Source organism: Gavialis gangeticus, unplaced genomic scaffold (genome assembly GCF_001723915.1).
Source record: "Gavialis gangeticus isolate Ggan-Ray unplaced genomic scaffold, GavGan_comp1, whole genome shotgun sequence".
Classification (NCBI taxonomy): domain Eukaryota; kingdom Metazoa; phylum Chordata; order Crocodylia; family Gavialidae; genus Gavialis; species Gavialis gangeticus.
This window is the reverse complement of record NW_017729034.1, coordinates 87,679,651-87,700,565: the sequence shown is the minus strand read 5'-3', so window position 1 is coordinate 87,700,565 and position 20,915 is coordinate 87,679,651. Positions and strand designations below refer to the sequence as shown.

The 20,915-nt window shown below is 42.1% G+C and overlaps 1 protein-coding gene across 4 annotated transcripts in view; it reads left to right on the top strand.

Annotated features, from left to right (window-relative positions):
• PHACTR2 (phosphatase and actin regulator 2) overlaps positions 1–20,915 on the top strand; it is a 302,090-nt gene that overhangs the window by 135,015 nt on the left and 146,160 nt on the right. The window contains exon 1 of one of the 4 annotated variants that reach the window (XM_019527112.1): positions 16,043–16,299. The exons of the other annotated variants lie outside the window; for them this stretch is intronic. Coding sequence (XP_019382657.1) covers positions 16,257–16,299 — 43 coding nt within the window. The 5' untranslated portion in view covers positions 16,043–16,256. Of the gene's footprint in view, positions 1–16,042; positions 16,300–20,915 lie in introns of those variants that run through there. 4 annotated transcript variants of the gene reach the window in all.

Sequence of the window (20,915 nt, the reverse complement as noted above, 5' to 3'; positions counted from 1 at the left end):
TATTTCCCTGAGCCCAAGCTGGGGAAGCACCTGCCCACTAGCTGCCTCCCTGGGTGGTCCTGGGGGGTTCTTCTGCCACAGAGGTAAGGACTGGGGCCCTCTGCAGCTCAGGGGCCACTTGGCCTGCTGGTAGCGGGCCCCCCTAGCCGTGGGAGATGTGGGCAGGCTCCACAAAAAAGAAAAGGGGGGGGGATCAGGTCACTCACTGTAACAGTAATGGAAACCCCTAAATTGAAATGGTGGGGTTTTAAGTGTCACAATTAAAAACTCACCATTTCAATTTAAGGGACTATGCCCCAGTCACATGTACAAGTGCCCTTAGAGACCAGATTGAGACCTAATAGGAGGTCGTATTGTCTCATGCCTCTATCTGGGATTCTTGCACCCTTTTCTCAAGTGTTACATGGACCTCAGGGCTAATCTAGTGTGATAGGTCCTATGTGTGCTGTATGTTTGTAATTGCTAGCTGTGCCCTGCTATGCTAAGCATGTTCTAAAAAAAGAAAAACATGATCTTTGCCCTGAAGAGCTCACAAAATAAAAATATTTTTCCCCGTTTCCTTTAGCATTTGTTTGGCAGGAAATACATGTTTTCCTGCTTTGTAAAAATCTTTGTTTCAGTTTACTGAACTTCAGTGTTTTTGGTCAGAGGTTCAGTCTTGCAAACATTCACGTTTCATAACTTCTCATGACTTTAAAAGAAATGCTCCAAAACCTAGGCTATGTCTGTGATAGTATGTAGGTAGTAAGATCTTTGGGGCAGCAATCATTTATCATTCTTGTCTGTTTGAAGAGCACCAATAATCACTAGTTATTAAAATGATAAGTCCTGAAAGAATTGCTGAAATACTTGCAAGGGTGCCAGAAATTAGGAGTTTATGTATTGACTCAAGCATGATGAAGCAGAAGAGAATCACATTACTTTAGATGTTCTCAGGACAGAATACACAAGTATTAGCACCAAGTGTAGAAAAGAAAAATCCCAAAAGGCTTAAGCAAAATCTAAAGTTATTTAAAAAAAAAAAAATCTAAATTTATTAGGGAACAAGATGGCCTATAAAGTTTGTTTCCCCACTTGCTTCCCCCCACAACACTAGTTAATTGTTCGTGGGGGGGGGTTTCCCTTATACAATAAGTGTAACGTTACTGGCATTTGGTTGGTTGATTGTTTAAGGAATCAAAGAAACGTCAGAAAAAACTCAGTGAAGGACTATCAATTTCTAAACATACTGATAAAAAAACAACATATGGCTTATTATTCTGATCTACAGCAGGAATACTGCATACTCAGATAAACAGAACCACAATATAATCCACAGATTTTCATATAGTGTCTATTTTTTCCAGCCTCTGACTTTTAACAATATAAAGATGGGTGAATACTGCAAAAATGGTACTTGTGACTAGTTAGGCAAATAACATTAACTAGTTTGTTTCGGTGTTGTTTGCCATAATTTGGTGGGAGTGGGGAGGGCTTTTTGGTTCTTTGTTTCATTTTTCCCTTTTCAACTTTTGTATTAGTTAAGTATGTGTGAAGTTTCACATAGATCCCTAGTGAAGTAGGAAACTAGTTAGCCTGAGTAAGAGTGACCTAAGTCCATATGTTTTGGAAGGAAAAATACTAAAAATACTTGGGCAAATAGGCATGCCTCCATACGTTGTTTAAATCCTGATCAAACAGCCATAGGAAAAGTTTGGTTGAGATATAATTTAGGCAGTAAACAGAAGCAAAATCATGAAGCTTAGATGACCTATCACATGAAACAGACAATGAGTACTTTATGCGGTTGCTTCAGTGGAATGTTTATATGCTTTCCATTGGCAGAAATTAGTTGATACATTGTTTAGGGTGCGTCTACACATGATGCTAGGTCACCGTAGCAACGCGTTATGGCAACATAGTGTCTGCGGGCAAAAACTGTGACACCGCAGCTATGTCTCCATAGTGATGCACTCCCTTGTTAAAGCACATCGCTACAGTGATGTAGTGTTTAAAAATAATTGTGTGTGCGCACATGGCGCAGTATGGGCTATTATTGTACCATCTTTTAGTACTTTCAAAAGGAAGTACTAAGTGATGGCGCAGTAGCAGTGCGCCATAGTGGCACATGTAGATGCTAGGGCTATGCGAAGGCTATGCGAAGCTTTGATCGCTGATTCGATTCGATTCGGAGGAGATTCAGCCCGATTCAGCAGCCAAATCCAAATCGAATCAGGAGACGCATTAAACTCTCCGAATCAAATCGGAAGCCTCCGATTCAGTTCGGAGAGTTTCGATGATTTGGTCATAGACACAGCTTTATATGTTTTTTCTACATACCTCAAGGTACCAGGCACGGCTCGCGAATGCTGAGATGGTGTGGCAGATGGAGTGTCCCACGGGAGCACAAAGGGGGTCCTCCAAATGTGGGGTCCCACTGCAGCCGATCACTGAGCTGGGGACCTCCCCCACACGCTTGGCGGCAGACCTGGAAGTGGACTGGAAGTACTTCTGGGTCCACCATCAAGTGTGCGGGGGACCCCTCCATGCTCCCATGGGACGCACCATCTGCCCCACTGTCTCAGCGTTCATGAGCCACACCTGGTACCTCGAGGTACGTAGATAAAACATAAAGCTGTGTCTATGGTTGAATCGCTGATTCTCTGAATCAGAATCGAATCTTCAGATTCAGCTGAATCAAATTGGGACAGTGATCCAAATCAGTGAATCAAATCACTGTCCCTTGAATCAGGCTGAATCCAAATCCAAATTGAATATTGCCCGCTTCACGCACCCCTACTAGATGCTCCCTCAGTGAATGTTTTTGAATGACACACAGGTTTGTAGTAATGTAACCATTTGCAGAAAACTTGTTCGCAGATGAGGAGCTAAAAGTCTCAAATTGTGGCAAATTAGTAAAGGTGCACCAATATTTTCTTGGCCAATACTGATAGCCAATTATTAAACAGCCACATCTACTGATCCAAAAACTGAGTTACAGGAATGAAACCAGGTGGCATGGAGAGCAGCACCCTGCAGGTAAATCAGTGAAAGGGTAGGGGCATGGCGGGCGTTGGAGATTGAGGCTCCCCTGGTGAGGGAGGAAGTGGGGCAGAAGCAGAGGCTGGGGGCGCTGCCCATCCAGGGTGGTGAATGAGACTCTGGGGCCGGAGAGGGGAATGGGATGGAGCTGCAAGCAGCCTGTCCAGGGAATCAGAGTCCCAGTGCTTAAAAATGGCAATGGTGGTGCTTGAACTAAAGCTTGTCAAATTAACCTTAGTTCAAGCACTGCCACCACCATTTTTAAGCTCAGGGATGCTTTTAGGAGCAGAGCCAAGTGGAGCAAGGGCAGAGGCAGGCTGCTTGCTGTGGACTGTCAGCCGTCCACCTGCCATGCTGCCTTTTCCACAGGAGTTGCTTCCTGACCCCATGTCCCCTGCCTGCATAGCAGTGGGAGGCACAATTCTCCACCCTATTGGCTGCCAGGTGGGCAGGCAGGGGACAAAGGGCCAGCACATGGCTCCCGCGGCAAAGGCAGCAGGGTGGGCAGAGAACCCTGAGCCCACAGTGGGCAATCTGCCTCCACCCTTGCCCCACACACAAATCTGGGAGGGCACATGCCCCTCATGCTTCCCCCAGGGGTGTATGCAGCAATGGGGTGTCACCCCCCCAACCCCACCCCTGTGCCCCCTGGATAAGCCACCTGCAGCTCCGCCCCACTCCCAGCCCCAGCCCTGGGGTCCCATTCACTGACCTGGCTGAGTAGCATTCCCAGCCCCTGCCCTGTGCCCAGCTTCGCTCCCTCCTTCACTGCAGGGGACTTGGTCTGCCACTGCCACCCCCCCCCCACACACACACACTCCTTCCCTTCCCCATGCCCCTTCCCTCTACAGATTTACCTGCAGGGCCCTGCTCTCCACACCACCCGGCTGAATTCTAGCCACGTGCATGCTGCACCTGCACACATGCATGAAGCATCCAGGGTCCCAGCCAGAAGACATATTATATTTATCAGTACTTTATCGACTATACCGACCAAAAAAAGCTGATAGTCATTAATGTTAATTTTCCTTTTATTGGTGCTAATCCAATATGGCACCGATATATTGGTGCACCTCTAGGTACAAGTAAGTAATATGTACATGACTTAAAATTAAAGATTAGAAGTTGGCAGGAACCTTTTCCCTGTTCAGTTTTTGTTACTTTCTGCCCTTTTAACAGCAAAGATATAGCCAGCTTCACTGTTCTCACTGTACATTCTTAATTGGTTTTCCTTTTTATTTGTGTAAGTACTCTATCCAAGGAGGTGTGATTATTTTATTTTTGAAACTGGCTGGCTTTCCATTTGGGGATGTAACTCTGCAAGTTCTGAGTTATCATTATTGCTTGAACTGCTCTTTCTGTAACTGAAACAGCTTGTTCTAAGTAGATTTGGATTCTCCAGCCAAGTACTGCTAAGCTTCACTAACAACAAATTTTTCCTTGGTGATTAGAGGAAAAATTGTCAAAGTAGTTCAGGCCTCACATACAGGTTTTTTGCGCCCAACCTTGCTCTCTTCTACTTGCTGTCCTGTGGTCAAGAAGTATGTCTAGTACATGTACCCCATCTTTATAAAGCTTCCCAGGAGACTTTTTAGCAAAGCATATGCTCATTTTACACAATAGGCATGGTGAATTGCACTTCAATATTGAGTCCTGGGTCTTTGTTTTCTTGGGTATGTGTCATCTTCCAGTAAGTAATGAATTTTGATCCTTTCAAACCAGGGGTGGGCAAAATATGGCCAAACTCCCCCTGCTTCGCCAATCATAGCCAGCTTCCAGGACCTAGCCCATGGGCAGCCCTTACCCCACCATGCACACACACATCCCCTCCATACCTTCCCCCCCCCACATGCACACTATATACAAGCATAAGACTTTATTTTGAGCTATTATGCAATTGTTTCTTTATATTCTACTCAAAAAAACCATAAATCAGGACAAAACTTATTTTTTTAAAAACAATTAAAATATGTTATAGTAGATATTTGATTTTTAGTTATGCTTTATTCTGTATAATTTGTTAAAATGCTATCTTCCGGAAGATTTTGTGTGTGCGGCCCTCAACAACTTGCCGAAACTCATTATGTGGCCTTCCAGCTGAAATAATTAACCCACCCCTGTTTTAAACTTAAGTGTTATTCTGTTGTTGTTGTTGTTGTTATCATCATTATAATACTGGGCATTATCCACTTTGAAGGTTACTACAACTGGTATGAAATGACCATTGTACAGTAATATAACTAGGAATAGGTGAGCATGAGCAGTGCATCAACCCCAGGCACCGATTCAGGGGGGGTGACAGAATGGTAGTCCCTAGGGATCCCAAATAGTAAAAGCAGCAGCAGCAGCTCAGCACAAGGCATTGCCCAGCGAATCCTTGAATTCTCCTTTTGAAGCTGGTGCACTAGTTAGCTAAGAACAGAAAATATGAAAGGCCAGGGGAAGGAAAGCAAGCTAAAGGGTGTGTAGTTCAGTAAGATGGATCCTTCTTGAGGAAGCCTTAGTTTCTGGTGCTGGCCACCGCTGTTTATTTAATAAACATTGAATGCAAGGTCCAGAAAAGCCATTGGGAAGCAGGAGCAGGGGCTGGACTCAGAAGGCAAAAGAGAAGAGTATAGCACCGGCAAGAACTGGCTCTCTCCTGGCACACTTTACTTCAGAATTAGCAGTTCTCTGCCAGTGGGCATCTGCTGTTTGTCCTGACTAAACTTACCGTTTTGCAGGTTAATGGATCTGGAGTTTTTACTCTTGAATTCAAATCCCTTTCTTTCTTGCACGCAAGTTTAAAGAAATAGGGGTACTAATGCTGTTCTCATTTAACTGTTCAAACAGACTAACTTTCTGGTGCTTATTCCGAGCTCCTTTCTCCGGCAGCCTGTGTGCTTCCTTCAGAGTTGGAGGTGTAGGTGCCACACGTTCAAAACATGACAATTCTTACAGTGCACTTTTAATTCAAAAAGGGATCCAATCTTTCTGGCTTATTATAATGGTATCTACATAATTTCTAATTCTTGTAGAATATAGCATTTGTTTTTCTTCTGTTGGCTTTCCAGTACCTCCAGAATTCTGGATAGGATAATTCTCCAGTAAGTGTTCTTGCCATTGTGTTGTCTCCTTGATTTTACCAAGCACATGACTGAGAGAGTCATTCCTCTTACAAAGTTGCACCCACTTGCAGGTCCCTTTTTATAATCCCTAGTATTAAATATCATGGCCTTTATTTATGACTTTCAGCTATGATATTTAATTTCATAACTGAATCTAAATACCTGACAGAAGAATAACAATCTTGTTATGTTTTCATAGCACCTTTCATCTCAAAAGTTCATATAGGGCTTGAAAAATTGTATACTTTATTCATGCACTGGGGCAAGCTGTATTAATATGATGAACACTGTCATCTGTGGAGCTGCATTCTCTCTCTGCAAGATATTCCACCTTTTACACATGGGCCAGTTAAAACTTGTGCACTTTTCAAGTCTCACTTAACTCCTAGTTTGAAATCTTAAATCGGACTTCAGTGATAAATAGGCTTTGTAACAGCCAGGTGCACAGAGGTAAAATTCTTCTGTGGTCCAATTCAAGAGGGAGATACCTATATCTGATCCACTGAAAGATAAATGTATTCCCTAACACATGGGTGCTCAATCCTTGGCTTGTGGGCAAAATCCATCCTTTGGAGCCATGTCCTCTGGCACATGGGGATCCCTACGGGTCCAAAAATTTGGCAGTGGGGGAGGGGTTCCTGATCCTCTGCTGGCAAATTTCCAGACACATGGAAAGCCTCAGAGGCCAGATAGCATGGCTTTGCACACTCATGGGGTGGCACAGAGCCTGATCCTGGCATGTGGGTCTGGGTAGGGGTAGTGCAGGGCACCAGAGCCTGTTCCTGGTTTATGGGGCCAGCAGAGGATGCTGGCATTTAATCCCATCATGCAGGGCCAGCGTGGAGCCTAATCCTGATGCACAGAACCTGAGCCTGGTATACAGGGGCTGGCCAAAGCCGTGCAGAGTCTGATCCTGGCACTTAGGGCTCAATACAGCCACACACCACTCACCTAGCCCATGGGACCAGAAGCTTGAGCAGAACTGTGCTAGAATGTATCATCTGCTCACACTGTCCCAAACCACTGTATCTAGTGTGATAAAGTGAAGACTCATCCTATCTATGGACATAGTATGAGATAACTGGGTAACCAAAATCGTATTGCAGACATTCAGATTTGGCTAGGACATTCCAGTTCCTTAGCTCCTTTCATTTTCTGTTGTAGTAGTGGGTGTCAAGCTGGACATAAAAATTATAAATTCCCAGGCCTTGCCTTTTATATCTCATCCAAAGATGCATCAGTATTTAAAGATAAAATTAAAAATAAAAAACTGGTCCCAAAGAAAAGCTAGCAAAATTTTAAGAAATGTTTTGTCTCCTGCCTCTAAAAATATAATTATTCCTCCTTTATATGTATAGCTGCAGTGTAACATCTTTGCTAAAAAGAAATTAAAACTGCTGAGTCACATCAAATATTTATTAAGCCTTAGAATACTGCAGCATTATGAAATCCAAATGCTAAAAGGTCAGGAAATTCTGTGCTAAAATTAAAAATATTTGAAATTATGTAAATACAGAGTGAAGATCCCCAAGAAATCCAAGATATGCATATGTGTTTTTGTGTGGATTCTTGACTAGGAAAATCAGCCTGAGGCCTGAAGTCACCTCTCAGTGCTGGTACTTTGCCAAGTGTTGCTCATATAAGAGAATAAGGACATGCTGTTACTTTCTTTGTGCAAGTGGTAGAGGTCTGTGCTTCTACTGCAGAAGACTCAAAGGCCACGTCCAGATCTGCATGGATGTTCGGTTCCCCAGGGATAACTAGCAGCGGCACACCTTGTGCCATGGCTTGTTGTCCTCAGGGAACACTTGTGCGTCATGTGCGCTGTCACACAGCAAGTTACCCTGGGTGGGGTAGGGGAGTCTGGGGCCAGCACTGGGCTGGCCCCAGAAGCCATAACTGGGGTCCTGGGGGCCTCCTAGGGCTGCAGCAGTGATGATCATTGCAGCATGGAGAACAACAGAACGTGTGGTATGTGACGCTGCAGACATGTCTGAGGCGCCACATGCTATGTAACCACGTTTGTCTGGACGCAGCCAAAGAGTTCAGTCCCTTTGTGGGCTGTATCTTGCCACAACTTAGGTAGCTCCCTAGTTGTAAGTAGAACCATCCCCTTTTAAGCACTGCAGTGCTGTCAAACCACCACTGGGGTAATAATGAGTAACCAACCCAGCTGTTGTTTTCTGCTCCCCCTTCTCAATCATAGAAGTCATAGAAATTAAAGGCTGGAAGGAACCTTGAAAGAGCGAGTCCAATCCTCATTCTCTGGGCAGGAATACTGCTGTCACCAAAGAAAGAAAATTGACCAGCTCTTTAAATGTGGTGGGAGAACTGCCCCCTGAGGCCTTAGCCAAGGACACTGTGGTCACATGCAGGCACTACAGCAGTGGTTCTCAACCTATTTGCTATAGTGGGCCACACTTGCAGCTCTCAATGTGTTACAGGGTCACATCCACACAACTTACTTCCTGTGTATTCATTTAAAAATGTTTTAACGGGATGTCACACAGGCTGCAACAGTGTGCAGATTGCACTGCGTGTGGCTCATGGGCCACAGGTTGAGAATCACTGCACTAGAGATTGTAGCAGTAGTGCTCTGGCTTCATACCAGAGCAGCCCATTGTCATGTGGGGATTGGGATGGAGGGAGTGAGGAACAGTACAATGTAGCATTCCGGAGGAGCAGACACCAGTTGCAGAAAGCTTTGGGTCTGCACATAACACTGAACCAGTACATGGAGAACCAATTAAAAAAAGACTTGATTATCCAAACATAATTTTTAAATGGTTCAGGAAGTTCAAATCAGTCTAAACTGGCATGCATTTCTAGATAAAATACATTCAAACTAATATAAGTGTTATGTCTGTCTGAACCCATAGAGTTCCTTGTTCAGTATTAGAAGAAAGGGTTTTTTGTGATTCTTTATCATACTTTATCAGTATCACTTGACAAATGGTTGTCCACCAACTCTTAAAGAAATCTGTTGTGATGACAATACCTGACAACACAGGAATTTTGTTAAGGAGGACTGTGCTTATTTGTGAAAATCAAGAGTTCGTTCCCTCCACACCCTCCAACACTTTCACATGAAGTAGTTATCATTTCAATCTTAAGTTTTGTAAATACTACTAATTACTTAGTAATATTCCTGAAAATTACTGTTTTTTTACATAATATACCTATAAATATGTTTCTTCTTTTGCTTTCATGGGTTCTCTCCCCAATTTCCATAGCAGTAACTGGGGAAACCAGATAATGTTAAGTCTGATGTAACCACTTCTGAAACACACCACTAAACATGTGGGAGCATAAGAACATAACCTTTGTTAATAAGAGTTATGCAAGAAAAATAAGGAAAAATTGCTTATGGCAACATTTTTAAAGCTCTAATGGGGAAAATAAATTCTCTTGTCATACCCAGCTAATATATCTGCACCGGACACTATAATACCATAATCTCATTATTAGCCCTGTGGAGTTTATCACCTTTCAGGAACTGTTTCAGACTCTTGACCTATTGACAAATTTTGCAATGTATGCTGGGCCTTTACATTCCAAGGGGATGCAAATACCTTTGATAAACTTTGTCACATTCAACAGTGGCAGGAACATTTTGACGTTCTTATTTATAAGATAAATACTTCAGCTTTCCGGTAACTCTCCTGTGTACTAGATCTTATTAAGGTAGGAAACTAACTTCTCAGTCAATGAATTATGTCTTTTATTTCTAACAGGCCTGAACTCAAAAGAACATCATAGATTCTTGGCATTTAAAGCCAGAAGAGACCATTAGGTCATTTCATCTGGCCTTCTGTATAACACAGGCCATTAAATTCCTTGCAGTTATCCTTGTACTGAACTGCATAACTTGTGGCTGGCTAAGGCCCCTGGCAGACGTTACACTTAAGACATGATTAACCTAGACATGTTCATGCAATTAATGATGCGATAAAACTGGGAATAAGCCATAAAGCTATTACACAAAATATGTGTAATAACTTTATGGCTGGTTCCCATCATGTCTTTAATTGAGCATGTAGCCAGGCCATTCAGCTGATCAGGACTCCCAGCCTCAGGGCCACATCAGAGTGCTTGACTCCCATTCACTTCCAAGGCTAGAAGAGCTGATCAGCTAACTGCAACTGCCAGCCTTGGGGGTGCACTGGAGCCCTTGGCTCCACTGCTCTCTGAAGGCTGGGAGGGACAATCAGCTGACTGCCACTCCAAGGTAGGTGCCCTGGGCATCTGGCTTGCTACTCACCAGTGCAGAGGGAGCCCAAGATCATGCAGGCAATAGGGTACAATTGGCATCTGATACCTAATTCCACAATTGCACTTTCTGTCATGTACATGTAGCATGGCAGAAGGCACAATTGTTGAGACTGAGGATCAGATCCCATTGCACCTTTAATTAAACATCTGGTAGGGGCCTAAACTATATCTTGGGAAGAGGTTTTGCATTTTGATCTGAAGATATCCAGAGGTGCAGAATCCCACACTTCTGGCAATTTGTTTCAATGGCAAATCACCTTCACATCCACTTCCACACAAATAAGGCACACATAAATGTGTGACATTTTTAACTCACATTTTTCTGGCCTCAGTTGCCACTCATTGCCTTTTATCCCATCTATAACTTTCTTCTTTTAAATTAAGGAAGCTCTGAGCACCTGGTATACCCTGCCAGTGAATGTACTTATGTGCTGAAATCCAGGCATCTCTCAATCTTTTTAATAATTTAAACAGTGACCTCTCTAAGTTTTTTACAGTAAGTCATTTTCTCCAGCTCTCAAATAATTTCTCTGGCTCTCTTCTAAATCCTCTCCAATTTTGCAACATCCTGTTTTTAAAAAACAGACACCCGGACCAAAGGTGGCATGCCAATATTGATTGGGTAAAAGAGAGAGATTAAATCACCACCATACTCATATTTGCTTTGTATTCAAGGATCTTTTTTGCCACAGCATTACAGCAGGTGGGCACAGCGAGTTTTTTGTCCATTATGAATGCTTTTCAGAGCACCTGCTTTCCAGGCCACCCTCCCTGATTTTTATAGACATGGCCTGCATACATCTATTCCTAGATGTAAAAACTTACATTTGAACATATTCAACAAGTTTTGTTTATCAGGTTTGGTCTATAAGAGACAGGGATGAAAATATTGAATAGCTTCTTTTCAGAATTGCATTAGAAACATCCCCATTCAGTGATGAATCCTCCTAGACAGCTACTCTCTAAGACCTGTCAGGTAGCCAGTTCCTACTCTGTTTAGTGTGTTTTACTAAATACTGTGTAGTGTTAATATTTTAAATAGAAAGTTGTGCCTGACAGAAGTCCAGAGCATTTTATACTTCTATGCATATTGGATAAGGGCATAAGTCACTTAACTGAGTAACACAAGGATGGTGGTTCTGATTTTCTTTTCTTTTTTTTTTTTTGCAAATTGCTTACACTCAAACAAATATCACTCACCTGTATATCACTTAAGTTCAGAAACAATTTAACCTCACAGGAACTCTTCTGTCCCACTGTCTCCTCTGTTTAACTGCATAGTTGGTGAAATTGACAAGAAGCTATCAATTTCAAGGCTTCTAAAGCAGCCTTGAACTGACTCGGTCCTGTTGATTTGGAGGGTGCTGTTGGAGGTATAAGATGCTCCAACCAAAAAAGTAAGGAGTTCTAGTGAGGTGCAAAAAGCTTAGCACAGGCTATTCCTTTAATGAATTAACATTGTTTATAGTGAGATCAGGCAAGAGCATACTCCTAGGTAAGCACCTAGCCTTTTTTACAAACTGAAGGCTAGATGCTTAGCAGGAATGTACTACTTATTAAATCCCTACTATTACCTTTGTCAACCAAAGCTACAGCTGTATCAAAAGATTGAAGTCTGGGTTGTTCGCCATGAAAACTATTTTCAATAAAACTATTTTGACAGGCATTAATTGTATTTCTGTCCATTAATCCTTTATCACATGAATCCCATACCAGCTATATTGTCATTTTACCTGGGTTTGATGGTTAAACTAATGAGCTTATAGTTGGGTCACCCCAATTCCCTTTATTTAAAATACAGTCAACACATTAGCAGTTTTTCAGTCTTTTAGGTATTCCTCCCATATCCCAGTGTTTATTAAAAATTAACATCAGCATGCCAGAGATCTCCCCCAACTATTTCAGGACTTTTGGATGCCTGCTGCCTGCCAAGTATATAATTATATAACTGTTTATTCCAAGTAGATGCATTTTAACAGTTACCAATGGACCTATTTATGCAAATCCAAGACAAGGATTTCCCCCCACAATTAAACATATGGAGCAGGGGGCTCCTCTTAGATTTGAGTACAAGGCTGTTTTGTGGGGAAGGGGAGTAACTCCATCCCTGAACCGAAGTTGGGATCAGAGTCAAAGCTGCAGCAACTGCCTGACCCCTTTACCCCTGAAGCCTCTGCTCCCCCTTCTACTTACCATTTGATGCAGCCCCAGCCCCACTCTGTCCTGGGGTGCTGAGGATAGGGTAGCGGCAGGGGGCTCAGGCACCACAGGGAATACAGGTGGGTGGGGGCAGACAGTAGGCTCTGAGACTTGCAGGCACCAGGGGAGGGCATGCAGGCACCAGGTGGGACAGGTTGGGTGGGTGGGGGTAGGAAACAGGCTCCCAGACATGCAGGCACTAGGTGGGACAGGTTGTGTGAAAAAGGGTGGAGGTAAGGTCACTTGCCCTCTGGCTGCTTGCTTCCTCACTGCCTGCCCCCTTCCTGCTGATTTCTCTGTTCTTGCACTGTTGGGGATGAATTTAAGATGACCCTCTAATAGTTAGATTCAAGCATGTAAAATTGTAACAAATTTACACATTTCCCATGTAAAAAATCTAATTTTTGAACTTAAGTTCAAAGTTATCTTGAATTTAGGTAAATATGGTATTTCATCATCCTCATCTGATAAGTATACAACATCCTGCTTCTTTCCAAATACAGAACAGAAATATTTATTGCATTCCTCTTTCATTTCCTGTTATCAGTTGTGGTTTTATCATCTCAAACTAGTAAATAGGACTAGGTAACAGGCACCACCCTTGCTAGAATTCCTGCATTTCTGTTATACCCTATTTTCTCACATATAACACACCACTGAATAAGGCATGCACCTTCTTTTTGAAAGGCAGAATTGAGGAAAAAAGATATTTCTTTGAAAATATTGGTACCAGTAAGTAACAGAGTACCAACCTCTGCAGCATGTGTCCCCTGTACAACATGCATAGGTTTATTTTTGCTTTCCCCTGGCAGAGGCAGGTACTGCTATTACCACATATCCTTGCTTGTAGTTGTCATTGGCAATCCCTCAATTTGAGGATGATCTCTACTACAGCTCATTGATTGGTCTTGAGATGATTTAATAGCCCAATCCTTGATCCACAGACCCATCTGCAGAAGCTGCAAGTCTTTCTGCAGGGGAGAATAAGCAGGCTGTTTTTCCTTTTCTTTCCTCTGTTTTTCTCTCCTGCTTTGAAAGCAAGATGCTTTACCTTGAAACAAGCTGCTGCTTAGGTGAGGTTGTGGTGCCACTACAGTCAGCTCTTGATGTTGGCATCTGTTTTCTTGAAGTATGCCTTCAATGTGTTCTTGTAGTGTTTCCTCTAGGCACTGTGAGATCTCAGGCCGATACTAAGCTGGGAATAGAGCACTTTTTTTGAGAGTCAAGAATTAGGCATCTGCACACAGGCTGCCTATGCATATGCTCGTTGGCATTCTAATTGGAGCATGTTGGAGCAGGCTTGATTAATTGAATTCTAAGTAGAATGCTCCAGCATTGCTGCAGCATCATGTGTATGAAGCCCCCATGCATTTTAAAATGGCCACGGGGAGCTTTATTTAAACCTCTTTGAATGAGGTTTCAATAAAGCATCCCATGGCCATTGTTAAATCTGCAGGGAATTAATGCACATGATGGTGAGGCATTTTAATTAGAGCAGCTGTCCAGGAACCACTCTAATTAAAACAGTCCTCCCTTCCCACCTCTGAGCACATGTATAGGCAGCCAATCTCAATCTGCCCAGTCCAGCAAAGTTGGTACTTGAGGATTACTGACTCAATGCTGGTAGCATTGGCTTTGGCAAGGATGCTGGCATTTGCACAGCAATCTTCCCATTAGATGTGGAGGATTTTCTGGAGGCATCACTGGTGATACCTGTCCAGGTTCTGGATCCACCCACTTTTCACATCCATAGCGGAGAGTGGGAATGATAACTGCATTGTAGATCTTGGTCTTGGTGTCCTTCCAGAGATCACAATAAATAAAGACACATCAAAGCATTTTCCCAAAGGAGGCACTTGCACACTGGATCTGTGCTGGTCACCTCATCAATGTTCGCTCTCTGAGGTAGGGGAAGTGCACAACTACCTCCAGGGTCTTTCCCTCTGTGGTAATTTGGGGAGGGGAGTCATATTGCTGGCCTGGGACAGGCTGATAGAAGATTTTAGTTTTCTTAACATTGAGAAAGAGGCCCAAAGTTCGGTAGGGTTGTCCGCAAAGATCCCGTGCATTTTGAGCATTTTCTTCAGTGTGTGCAAGGATGGCGCAGTTGGCGTATTGAAGATTAAGGATGGTTGCTTTGAGTACTTTGGTCTTCAACCAAAAATGCCCCAGATTGAAGAGTGTTCTGTCCTTTCAGTATGTTATGTCCATTTCAGAAGAAAGGCAGTCTTTAATGAGAACCAAGATGACTATCAAAAAAATGGAGATCATTATGATGTTGGCATTCCTCAGGTCCCCAAGGATTTCTTTGTTCCAAATTTGTAGAATAAATTCACTCCACTATACAGTGCAATTTCTAGGAGCTGTATTTTTGGAGGAAATGTGCATGTTGCATGCAAGAAACTATGATAACTTTCTTGTTGTCTTTTGCTTTCTCAGCTATGCGTTGTTCTCTGATTTCTTTAGGCTCATCAATTTCTTACACACTGTAATTTCTGATTTATATTGATTCCTATTTCCCCCCCCCCTTTTTTCTGCCTGTTGCATGTTTCCTTCTTATTTCTATTCCAGCCTCACTTAGCCACTGAACCAAGATAAGCTTTTAATCAAAGCTGTCCTCTGTCAGGCTTGTTGGAATCCTGGTTCCATTGCTACAAACTTCTCAGTAAGGTAGAATAAGTGGCTCGATAATCCAAATGCTGAAAGCTCCTTTGCATGAATAGACCCTTATACTTGTATTAGGGATTGTTGAAATTTAATGAGATTCTGTATGATCTTTGGGCAGGTTTCAGGATCAAGTGTACATAGTCACTTTTCCCCCCTCCATTGTTTAACGTAACATGGATTTTGAAAACCCAGTATTTTATCTTGTATATCCTAGATGCCTGTGGTGTTTAGATTTGAGGAATAGATTGACAATGGTTAGGTGTATAAATGGATTTGTACTTTTTTGTTGCTTAAGGATGCTGTTCTTTTAAACCTTATTTTTTCTGAATGTATCTGAGTTTTATTTATATATATATTTTAATTATTTTTAAAGTAAAATCTCTGCATTGCCTTTCCAGGGCAATCAGGCTGTGTGAAACAGGTGTGTGTGTGTGTGTGGGGGGGGTACGATTACTATTCCATTGTATACCTAGCACCAGCAGAACAGAAAGAACTCAATCCTGCAAGGTGGGATAGATAAACGGGGATAAAAACATAAAGAAAATCAGACCCTGTTAAATTAAACTACCATGACTAAGTACTTTATTCTTTCTCATTCAAGCCCTATAGGATCAATTAACATTGAACCCTTTGTGTTAAAAGAGACTAGCTTAAAACTACAAACGGTTCCTGTTGTGTGATGGTCTCTGAGAAGCCCTATGTGGTTGTACCAGCTAGGGACTCCCTCCCTTTGACCTCTGACCTCCAGTAATCTGCATAGAGGAATGACAGGCATTCAGTTGAACAGGAACAGTCGAGCTGGTCTGCAGCAGGAGGAGGTGGACTTACAACCAGCGTGCGTGAGGCAGAAGTTACAGGCTGATAGTAAGACAGCGAGCCCAGAAGAGAGGTGAAATGAACCCTTGGAAACATATGTGGCAGAGAATACATGACCAGAGGACCAGGAGAGCTGCATGATTGTTGGACACTGGCCCTCTTAAAGGTTAAGAAATGGGCCAGACCTCAGTCTCCACTCTGTCTGAGCAAGCCAGTGGTGAGTAGTACTGTACAGCAGCGGCAAGCCACTCTGCTGGACTCCCCAAAGTGTTTGCTCTGCGGTCTCTGTAGTTCCTCTTTCTGTAGTTAAAGGGGACTCCAATTGCCATCTGTTTAATTTGCCATATTTTTGGGTGACCTATTCATTCCCTTAGAAGGATGGAGGAGCAGAGCTTTACCGAATTCTTTGTCAAAGAAAAGTAGAATGCCTTTGGGGTTACAGCAGAGTCTGCCTTAAAGGGACAGCACACTTTCTTTTCTTTTTTCTCCCTAAGAGGATGCTGTGGTTTTTTGCTTGCATTATTTGAATCCTGTTTTATGTGTTTAGTCATAGTTAGATCAGGACTAACCTTTTTATTTCCTTTAAAACATTACCTATTAGATGCATGTTACTTGTGTTTGTTAAAAATGTTGTTGTCTTTTAAAGTCCGGTACTGTTTATCTGAGAGGCAAAAAAAGGGTGCTTTTGTTGCTCTGCTTCAAAACGTGTAAGAAAGCAGTACAATGGAGTTCTGCTGTCTACAAAAGCTTCTCAACTTAAATTCCTAACGCATTTGCATTGGTTTGAGGTGTGCATTTCCTTTCTTTTTTCCCCCCACTTTGTCTCTGCACAGTACAAACACCATCCAGCCGTACTGAAGCTTCTAAAGTTTTTACCCTTTACTCATAGTTCACTTGAAATTGCTAAAAAGCCATCAAGCAGACAAAACTGATGTGTAATCAAACAATGCTTTGTTGAAAGCTTTAACAAGCTCACCTCGAGCTGTAATGTGCTGTCTCTCCTGTTTCCCCTAACATTCTTTTTGTTTCATAATTTAAAAAAAAAGGAAGGAAGGGACCTCTGGCTCTTATCCCAGCAGAACGGATAGCAACCCACCCATCTGGTTGCTTTTGGCTCTCTCAGATTTTGTGTGTAAGCAGATGATTAAAAAATAAATAGCATGTGAGTGGAATTTTTTACAAAGCAGTTGTAGTTGTTTGCAAATTAACTTTTTGAAGAGAATATTAAATATCTGCTGTTTTGAGGAAGAGACATTGGTAGAACCTGATGTGTTTGTAGTTCCTGAACAACAGATCAGCAAAACCCCTTAATAAGAAAAGAGAAGAGAACAGAAACTCTAAATTAACACTGCCAAGGTTTGAAATTTCCTGTGAAAACCTCACTGTGCTCAGATTTTTTTTTTTTTTAACAGCCCCTTCCTTTACCATCGTTTAAAAAAAAAACACACAAAAAACCAGCCTGTAATAAAACTGAACCCTGTGAATACTTTGAACTTTATTCCTAGTTTGAGTAGTGCTGTAAATAGAGGAATCCTTTGCAAAACAAGAGTCATGTGGCAAACTCTTCTTTTTCTTTACTGTTTATTCATGGTGCCACAGCGCATTTGCAAATGGTGTTACACGAACATGGAGGTTTTCTGGAAAAGTAGATTGTGTTGCAGATTTTCAGTTCTAATCCAGATGGAAGAGAATGTTGAAAATTCCTTCCCCCAACCTACTTCATCGTCCAGCTGAGAGTGAGAAAGTTGGCCATATTAGAGCCTTTTAGCCATGTTTTTGAAGATCTCACCTAACAAGAAACACATTAAAATTGCACCAAGGTAGCTATTGTACCAGACAAACTTTTAGTTAAATTTCTTTTACAAACATGTGCCCCAAATGTTATGTACAAGCATGGTTTGAAAAACTTTTCCTGTGGATATGGTTCCTATACCTTGATCAATCTTATCTCTAGTATCTATACTCTCTACAGAGAACCTTAATAGAGGATAATTATGCTGCAGCTAGAATTCCAACTACATAAAAATCTGAATCCTCTTAATTGAAAACAGCATTTTCAATCAGGAACAACAGAAGAGAACCAGTTGAAAAATGTAGATTACATTGATGTTGCCTGACATTGCAAATGAGTTATGACTATTTTCACGGACAAGCATGATGCTGGATTTAAAGCACTCTAAGGCCAGGTACAGACATTACACTTTTACCAGTAAAAGTGGTTGGAAAATAGTCTATACCCATAACAGGACAGAAGTTTGGCACACACAGCATGGTTTAAAAATGGTGGAACCTAGTCTGAGATTTGCTTCCCCTCCCAGGAGGAATGTGTGTTCTGTTTGCTACCTATCTAAACTGTGCTGCTTGCAGAAAACTGCATAACAGATCAATTCCTCCTCAGACATTTTGAATGTCTGTACCTAGCTTAATAATAAAACTATACTAGTAATATGATGAAGCCTTGAGAGAGTTTTGCAGAACTGCAGTGAGTTCCTCCATATTTTCATCCAGAGGAAGACATCTGGGAAGCGCAGTCTCAGCAGGAAATATTTGAGACAGGTATTTGTGGCCCTTATGTGGGTGGTACAGATTCTGTTTTCTGTCCTGCCTCCCATACAGGAATGGCTTGGACACTTAATATGGTGCAAGGTCTTGGGTCCAATTCAGTTCTGTTGGAGTCCAATCCAGTGGTACTTGATTGTCTCCAAAAAATGTCATTCAATTTGGCATGCCAGGCAACTACAAGCTTCTTAAGCCTTTGACAGCTGCTAGAGATTAGAGAGTTGAAGGAGATCCCTATCTTTTACAGACAGGGGCTACAGATCTGTTTTAGTGCTAAGGAATCAATAGTACATTCAGACCCTTCGCCACCCCAGCAAAAGCAGCTGTGAAGGCCAGAGACTTCCCTGTTGCTTAGCCACTTTCCTGGACATGGGAACATTGAGGTCCCAGTGCTGCAGTATGTTTCTCTAGTGTGATCTGTTGAGTCCCCACAAAGTTCAGAGGGTCTGTGTGGACACAAGAGTCTGTGCCACTGGATCATATTTCAGGATGGGGGGCCTTGAACTTGACCAAGAAGGGGAAACTTGTCTGATGCAGAAAAAAAGTAAAACAGGAGTTTGAGGAGGCACAGTGGTGGTGAGATATGGTGGTGCTGGTAGTGGTAAAAGGGAAGAGTAGTGGCATGATGTATTTTTAAATCACAGGTGGTACTTTTTAAAAAGGCAAGAAGGGATGGGGAAATGAGGGGGAACACTGGAAACTACATTGTTTGTTGTTTATTTGGAAATGTGTGCCTAAGTGCTTAGATTCAGCAAACCGACGCTCCAGATGTTCTCCAGTGTGTGTTGCAAGATCCAGACCTAAACTTAAGACCAGAGCCAGCATCAACTCTGTAAACTCATATACATCCTAGAACAGACTCTTCCTTCCTTTTTCATAGGCACTTCAGGCTTCCACACCCACCTGCCACACACAACCAGCTCTCCCACGTCCCATTCATTCTACATAACAATACTGCATGTTTGGTTTTGAACTTACTACCAAGAATAAAAATATCCCTGGTTGAACAAAGTGCCCCAACATACACTTTGCTCTGTTGATTTTAATGGGACTTAGGCATGAGCTTAAGGGGAAGTAAATGTTTGATGAGGTAAGCTGAATTAAGGCCTATGTTGTCACTCTTACATTTTTCCTTCTATCACTCGGTTCTTTTTCTCCTGCCTGCTTATGTTCCCAGGAGTTAGAGTATTTCAATTAGTCTCTTTACTTGTTTTGAAGACCCCCTTTTCTACTCTATACATTCTGATTTTTAGGATGTGTTTTCAGTAGCAGTTATTATAAGTTACAGTGACAAGGAAGTCAGGCCCTAAATCTGTTCATTTCCCCTAACTCAGAGATTATCCGCAGACCACTGCCCATGGCCAGTGAAGCAGTTGATGGCTGTTTATAAAGGGCTAGCTGGTCACACAGTTCAGTTTTGCTTCCTCAGCTCAATCACCTTTAAAGACCTGTCTAAGATTCTACAAGCACTTGACAAGGGAAATGGTCAGATCGCTTGTGAAAGGAAGATGGGGAAAGGAAGATGTTTCTGCAAGTTAGTCTGTATTGAAAATGTGATCCACGCTGCAGAAAAGGTTTAAGACCATCCAGCCCTCATTCTTTTTCCTTCCCCTTCTTTAGTTTTTCCCTTGCCCGATAGGACTTGCTGAAACAGCATTCATTTCTCAATCACTGTTTGGTGGTTGGGGGTTTTACTTATGCACGCAAAATGATGATAGGAGAAATACCACATTTGTTTTCTGCTCAGCAGTTAATCAGGGGCATTCTATAAAAGACTTCATCATCTCAAAGAGAAGTAATACTTTTTATGGTAGTCCTTGTGTTGTTTGAGATTAGCCACTTTATACAAGGAGACAGATAAGTTCAAAGTAGAAAGGTAATAAACACAGTGGTAAAGTAATACTCAAAACTAGAACATATGAATTGGGTTCAACTAAAAAGAATGAAAGATCTGGTGAAAACTAGTAAGAGAGAGAGATCCTTATCTACCCCAGAAAAACCAGTGGTTAGGGTGGGATCTGAGATGTGAGAAACCAATCTTCAAGGCCCTGCTCCAATGAATATTCACATCATTTATACAAAGAAAGAGAGAGCGCTACCAGGAGAGATTGAAGCTAAGGACAGAAGTTACACGTAAACTAGTTTAAGTGATCAGAAACAAATTTAACCTGTAACGGAACAGAAGTTCAGTGCACTTAAATCAGTTTAGTCTAATACTACTTCCAATCAGGTTTATCTTAAATCAGTTTCAGCCATTTTGAAAGTGGTTTAAGT